Here is a 7,177-nt window from a genome sequence, read left to right as displayed (position 1 = left end):
CACCCCTCTCTTGAAGCTGCAGCATCTTTTTTTGTTTTTATGACTGCTCTTCACATAACAAGAGATCCCCATGGCACAACTGGGAGCCAAACTCCCCCAAAAGGACATACCTCTGCCACCACCCTGAAAAAGAGCTCCAATAAGACAGGGACAGTCTCTGCACACTGCACCACCCTTGGGTTGCTGGCCAGGGATCCCAGCAGCTGTCGAAGGGGAATCAGACTGTGGGCAAGGGAAGAGTTACTGTTGAAGGCTTGTTCCCACCTACTCTCCTGGCTGCCCTTCCCTATCCCCCACAAGACCTGTGAGCACTGGCAAAGCTAACACAGGGAAGAGAAATCCACCTCACGCCAGCTGAGAGTGGCTGTGCCTTTCCCAGTAATCCCAGTGCTGCCTCCCAGAGCTCGATGGGTGAACCACACTCCGGTGGCAGGCTCCTACCTCTCTGGGGCATCCTCAGGAGTGGACTTGGTGCGGAGAAGATACTGGAACGTGCTCTTGTAGAGGGGATGGCGAAAGGCTTCCTGACAAGTGGCTGGTTTCACTGCTGGGTCACTGATGGCCTTCTCAGAGGTAGAAAGAGCAGCTGACCTAGCAGGAAACACACAGAGAATGTGCTGCATTATGAAAATGGGACAGGGCATAGCTGGACCCCTGAACACTGAACCAGGGACAGCAAGTTGGTCTAATCTAGGCCCTCTGGAAGACAGAAAACCAGGATAACAGAAAATTGTGAGCTCAGATCCTCCCCGTGCTCAGGCAATACTTCCAGACTTGCTTATGTATCACTCCTGGTAAGGAAAAATAGCATTCTGTATCCCTCAGTCATGCAAGCCCATCACTATCTTGCCTCTAGGATAACTCTTTTCTAAGCACTCCAGAAAGAGCTGATAACATCAGGAGGACACAGAAGAGCAGAGGTACAGCCAGTTCCAGTCCTATTCCATCTTCCTGAAGACTCACAGTTGCTAATGATTTCAGGAAGAAACCTCTGTATGCCTCCAGGAGAACAATGCCAGAAAAGAGGGGTAAAAGCAGAGAAGGAAGACCTCCATGTTGAGGTGGTGACTCCAGCACACGGCAACCATTTGGAGCTGGACAAGGAGAGGGAAATGACAACAGCTCCCTGAGCTCCAAAGACAGTCCAGTACTGAAGTGTAAGAGCAGCCAGAGGAAAGCTGAGGCTCAAGAGAATTGTGTACTGGGATACGGTCAATGTCAAGATGCTGATTAACAAGTGAGAGGAAGGCAAGGTGTATTACCTCAGGTGGATGTCCAGAGCTGCTGTCAAACAGGGCAGGTCAAGCAGCAAATGGAAGATCTCAATGGCTGTGCCTGCATCCAGCAGAAATGGGAGAAGGTCCACAAACTCAGAGATGAGAGGTGGGCTGTTCCATGCCAGGAACTGCAAAGAACAAGCACAAACTGCTGCATTATCTCTGCTACTCCATCACACACTCAGACAATTCCACACTGTGACCAGAAGGGATGGGGAAGGAAAAGTCACTTCTGAAAAGCAAAAGCAGAGAAGTCTCAGGGTTTAGTCAAAACCCAGGAGGTTGCTGGAAGCTCAGCACAGGCATCTGGCAGCTGTTTCAGTGGCTGGCAAGCTGCAACTTACTAAATTTTTCCAGAAAGAAAGTGCTGTGCCCTGTGTTCACTGTGCAGCCCACTGGCAGTCATGCTACCGGAGACTCTCCTCCCCTGGCAGTGCCAATCACACCCAGAACCCTCCTCCCTCTTCAAACTCACAGTGGCTTTTCTAACAGTCCTTGCCCATGCTCTCCCTAGCACTGCCACAGAGGCACATGGAGGGCTGTGGAATGCAAACAGGATGTTCTAGGGTACAGAAAGGAATGTGAAGCAGGCCCTCCCCTCTGCTGCTCCAGCAAGTTGTACCTTGAAGAGATTTGGGAAGCTTTGCCTGAATATGCTGGAGGTGTCCACAAGGAGCTGGCTGTTCTCTTTACAGAACTGGACAAATTCAAAGGCCAGTGATGGATTGTGGAAGAGCTGAGCTGGGATGTCAGTGAACAAATGCTTGTAGATTGTGTCAAAGTCTGCAGCTGATGGTTTGCCTGGGAGGACACAGTACATTGCTGAGCACAGCCCATCCAGCAGCCCTGCCAACATGGGCCCCAGGGGCTAAGCTAAATCTGGGTTATGTTATTCTAAAGAGCATGGGATCCCCCAGCTCCTGGGTCTCCTGGAGTGGAATCATCCATCCCACAGTACAGCCCAGGCAGAATTACCAACCTTGGCAGTCAGCAAACTGCCAGGACAAAAGGCTATGCTGGAGTATGCCAGACTGGATCGTGGAGGCAGGGGTGGGAGCTGATGACTTACTGTGGTTCAGGAAGAACTGGGCAATGGGCAGTAGTGCCCTGGCATAAGTGGCATCCCCACAGATCCTGCTGTGCAGGATTTTCAGGAAAGAGACGGCACGGTACACGTAGGAGGAATCCTGTTTGCAGATGATGTCCATGATTGCCACTGCCTCAATGAGACACTGTAGGAGAGCAGAGAGTCAGGTTCAAGTGGGAGAAGACACAACTGCCAGAGCTTCAGCCCCACCTCTGTGTACTTACAGCTTTTTGCAGGTCTCCATCATCTTTTTTCAGGGGTCCTGCCAGAGAAAGGAGTCCAAGTTTAGCTTTGAGCCCAAACAAGAACATTAGGCTGTCAATTTGAGCACTAACCCCAGTTTCAGGGCAGGCAGGAACACACACTGATCCTGATTTCAGGCCAATGAGAACCAAGTTTCACAGTCTCCTCTGCAAATCAAGGTCAGGAGGCAGAACATGGCTGTTGCCTCCAAATCCCTCCCAACACCCCAGCTCAGGGTTGGTTAATGACTTGCACCAGCAGGTGCAGTAGGTCCTATCCCTGGAGCCTGACTGTGGACTCTTGGGAGTCAGATCCCTGCCCAAACATGCAGTGAAACAGAAATATTTTCGAGAACACTACCAAGAGGACTCCAGGGAGGGCTCATGGCAAGACTCACGCCGGTTGCTCTGCTCGATAAGCCGCTGGCAGTACTCGAAGGCTTTCTCCCGCAGACGCTCCTTTGGGGGAAGAAGGCGACTGGGTGTGGATGAAGTTGAGACCATGGATGTAACAGACTTGTCCATTCCTGGTTTGTCACCTACAGAACAAAGATCACCACGTATCAGCTCATGTCACAGGCAATGTAACCCACATGGTGGCCCAGCAACAGCAGGGGAACTCTGTCCTCAGGTGCAGTGTGAAGAGCTGGAGGCCAGCGGAGAAGGGACTGTTACAAGAACACTAAGGAGATGCTGTCTCCCACCACCCAAGCCTTCTTTTCTAGGGATCCATGGGGCTTTGCCTGAAATCACAGGACTCACTGAACAAGCAATTCCTGTGGAAGGGTCAGCAAGGATCAGTCAGAAGGTTTTGTGATATTCCTTCCCAAAGTTTCCCTGCTCTTAGTCCAGTATTTCTGAACTCTCACCCATACTCCTGCCGCTTGCTGAGGTTGCTAGTGCAGCCACCTCATAGGATATCTCAGAGCACAGAGCCCACTTGTGGGGATGCAACCCACAGTCCTGCAGCCCTTAGGCTCATACCTGGATTAGTGGTCTTCACCTGCTTGCCCCCATAGCACAGCAGCCACTTGCGCAGCATGGAGAAGGCTTGGACATTCAGCCACTGGTCCTGTGTGTAGTGCTGAGCCACTGAGAGCACTGTGAAGAAGTCTGTGGCAATGGCACCATCCATCTCTGTGACAGGAGCAGGCTGAGAGAAAAGATGCAGCAGGTCAGATCCACAGGGAAAGGCTAAGTGGGAAGGCAGGGAAAACCTCACTGAAGCCACAGAGAGAAGTAACCCTCATTTAGAGTCTTACAGGAAGGCAGTTATCAAGACAGAGAAAAACCAGTTGTGCTGGATCCTTCTCCCCAGCTGAAACACTGCAAACCTCCCCCTTTCTGACACAGGCCTCATCTGCAATCAGCTTTTACGCCAAGGTACAAGGTCACTAAAAGACTCTTCCCTTAAAACTACTTCGAGGATTAAAGTTCTGGCTCTACAGCAGAACTCTTAAATCTCAGAGCTATAAATTCCCCTACTTTGCTTTCCTACGTGTCTTGAACCACAAAAAATGATGAAGAACAACAGCACTTCCAGGCTATCACTTCCCAGAAAAAGGTGATTTTGGGAACCCGAAATGGCAGGTAATGGACTTACAAATGCCTCTGTGAAGTGACCACAGCAACTCAGCACTCACCTGTTTGGTTCTGGGACTGGAGAAGAAGCCTCCAGAGGCTTGAGCAATTCCTTGCTGCGTACTTGCATACCTCAGCCAGTCAGCCAGCTTTTTACTGACAACATCAGTCTGCTCTGCACAAGGAAAGTCACAGGGTCATTGCTAAACTGGGCAGAGAAGCAGCCTCTGCAACATACCTGTTACCCCTCAACTGCTCTGCTTTTTGTCCAGCCTAGGTCACTGTCTCTCTGATCTACCCATCTGTAAAGAAACTGTTACCCCAGGGTGGATGCTCTGTACTCCTCATACTATCTCAGAGTCAGGGGGTGAGTGCTCGAACCAAAGACCTACTACCAGATCAGTCAAGAGGTACTAGTTTCTTTGTCTCCACCTACAGCCGCTATTATGAGGAAGGTGCAAAAATACTGTCACTCTATGAAGGCAGTGTCTGGCTTCAGCTCTGCAGCCAAAGGCATAAATTCCTCACTGAGAACTTGCAGAAGCTAAGGCAGGGAATCCTACCTGCTCTGCCAGGCCATATACCCTGGCCCAGAGTGCTTCCCAAAACTTCTGCATACTGTGGGAGGTATGCAAACCTCACAGGGAACTCCCAGGAACTGACTCTTGCTCCATACCATCTTCAGCCTGGAATGCTCTCCTAGGTTTACTCACCAGGGCATATCACTCACCAGCTACCCATACCATCCTGCCTCTCTTAGGAAGAGCACCTTTAGTTGTTTATCCTGCTCTCTTGAACAGATGCACAGGTACATCTGTTTTTCTCTCTCTGACTTCGCTTGATGCTCTTCAGGATAGCTTCACACTCCTACTCATTTGGAGATCTTAGCTAAAGTACAAGTTACTATGATAGGAATCCATATCCAGAATTTGACTGGAAGGTCCAGTCCCATTTTTGTGTGGTGGAATGTATCTTGCCCAGTAAGTTCACTTTCTTTGTGGCACAGATGTCACTTTTGACATCAGTTTACAGCTTCAGAGAGCCTTCTGATCACTACACAGATCACAGCCAGGTGGCAATCTCAGCCCTTCCTATGCATTTACCTTCGATTAGAGACTCTGGTGAAAGACTGATGACATTTGCCAGCACAGGAAGCAGGCACAGAGCACTCTGACCCTCAGGCAATCTTCTCCCAAGGACTTTTACAACACGTTGCCCAACAGCAGAGACTTCACCCTTCGTATTTCCCTTAAAAATAAAGCAGAGGAAAAGTTAGTCATATAATCTACATGGTGCTAGAGACCAACACCACACCATCTCTTCCATCAGGCATCAAACCAAAGTCAAACACAAAGAAAACTCCCAGCACAGGCTATTTAATTACATTTTACAGAGATTTACTGCAAATTGAATTCACAGACCCCACATTATGGGGCTGTTTATGTGTGTTACTGAGTATGTTTTTACAATGTGGAACTGTAGGACTGTCTCAGGGCTGGATCTGGGAGACAGAAGCAATGTAAGGCAGCACATAAGCAACACATTGTTGGTTTCTGTTTCTGTTTCATTTCCTTCAGCTAAGGAAGACTCAGACAAATGATCAGACATGTAGGAGGCATTTCTAAGCACACAGTGAAACTCAGGATGAGAAGTTTCAGAAAAATATTTTCTCTTTAGTAAGTACAATAATACCAAAAGAAGTAGAAGGAAAAAAAGAAAAAAAAGCTTATTCCCCAGGCAGCACAGAATACAGCAAGGTCCTCATGTTTGCTTCTCCAGGGAGAATCTGGATCTTTGAAGTGTCATTCACATTTAGAGCCTTACATATTTTATAGGTTCTATCTATAATTTTTTATCTCTGAACCTGAAAGCCAATATCATAAAAAGAAGAAGAAGTAGTAGTAAATTCAGTTTAAAATCTTTTTCTCTCCAGGTTCAAACAGCCCTGGCTTGAAATCTATTCCAGCTGCAAGCACTAAAGAGTTCTTTTTGGCTTCCAGGACCTCAGTCTCTGTAAATTATAATTTTAAGCAGTTTTTGTTATCAAATGCTAAACACAATAAGTTGCAAAGCAGAATAATGAGGTTCTTTAAATGAACACAGAAATGCTTCTGCTTTTTCCTACATACTATCCATTGATTTTCACTCCCCTTGAGCTCAGGGAGGAGCTCAGGAACAGAGAACAATCAAAAAGCAAATCCATTTTGACAAGGGAAGATTTCTGACTTGACAGGTCATTTACCTGAGCCAGAAGGATGGAGGACACCAGGCTCAAGAGCTTTGTATCTTGAATGTCATCACAGGAGAGGATCAGATCATTGCAAGGTGACATCTCTCTCAGGATGGCAGCACATAGCACCTGAATCTGCTCAGGGCTTTTGGATGAGCACAGCACTGTCTGCAACAGCTCCACAAACTTGCCATCTAGCCTGCAAGAGTCATAGTAAAGCATCACTGCAAGGCAAGAAAAGATTCAGACATATATCTCCTACGTATTCTTGGCCTTGGGATGATCCCTCTTGACAGCGACACTGACTAATGCCACCTTATCATCTTCACTTCTGAATGTTGTTCCTCAGTGCAGCTTGACAGAGAACTCAGTGACACCAACATTTGTCACTCACGGCAAAAGGAGATAGACACCTTCTGCTTAGCAAGGGGTGAAAGGCAGAAAGGGGTTCTGTGTTTACATTGAACTCAGGGTTTCCAAAACAGGATTTTTTTTTAAAGCACAAATCCCCCACTTCCTTATTTTCGGTTAGGAAAGTATTGTTTTGCTTCTTTGAAGGCCACTCACTTGCGGGGGTACTTGGTGGCGGCGATGGTGAGGTGCAGTCTCTGCAGACAGTTCACGGCCTCGGTGCCAAGCTCCGGGCCCTGCAGGAGGGCGGCGACGCGGGCGGCGAATCTGCGCAGCTCCTCCTCCTGGATCTCCCTGCCGGGGGCAGCAGCTGTGAGAACCGCGCCGGGGGGATCCCAACTCCTGCCCC

At 48.6% G+C, this 7,177-nt stretch overlaps 1 protein-coding gene across 1 annotated transcript in view; it reads right to left on the bottom strand.

Moving 5' to 3' along the window:
• Positions 1 to 7,118, bottom strand: part of AP5Z1 (adaptor-related protein complex 5, zeta 1 subunit) — a 9,088-nt gene extending 1,970 nt beyond the window's left edge. Inside the window, exons 1-12 of the mRNA XM_009076592.1 lie at positions 6,985 to 7,118; positions 6,430 to 6,616; positions 5,291 to 5,435; positions 4,250 to 4,362; positions 3,591 to 3,759; positions 3,005 to 3,145; positions 2,589 to 2,626; positions 2,347 to 2,509; positions 1,900 to 2,078; positions 1,263 to 1,405; positions 442 to 591; positions 111 to 222 (exon numbers count right to left, since the gene is read on the bottom strand). Coding sequence (XP_009074840.1) covers positions 111 to 222; positions 442 to 591; positions 1,263 to 1,405; positions 1,900 to 2,078; positions 2,347 to 2,509; positions 2,589 to 2,626; positions 3,005 to 3,145; positions 3,591 to 3,759; positions 4,250 to 4,362; positions 5,291 to 5,435; positions 6,430 to 6,519 — 1,443 coding nt within the window. The 5' untranslated portion in view covers positions 6,520 to 6,616; positions 6,985 to 7,118. The remainder of the gene's footprint in view (positions 1 to 110; positions 223 to 441; positions 592 to 1,262; positions 1,406 to 1,899; positions 2,079 to 2,346; positions 2,510 to 2,588; positions 2,627 to 3,004; positions 3,146 to 3,590; positions 3,760 to 4,249; positions 4,363 to 5,290; positions 5,436 to 6,429; positions 6,617 to 6,984) is intronic.
• Positions 7,119 to 7,177: the final 59 nt, after the last annotated feature.

The sequence above is a fragment of the Acanthisitta chloris genome, unplaced genomic scaffold (genome assembly GCF_000695815.1).
Source record: "Acanthisitta chloris isolate BGI_N310 unplaced genomic scaffold, ASM69581v1 scaffold11816, whole genome shotgun sequence".
NCBI classification, from domain to species: domain Eukaryota; kingdom Metazoa; phylum Chordata; class Aves; order Passeriformes; family Acanthisittidae; genus Acanthisitta; species Acanthisitta chloris.
This window is presented reverse-complemented; position numbering and strand designations above follow the sequence as displayed.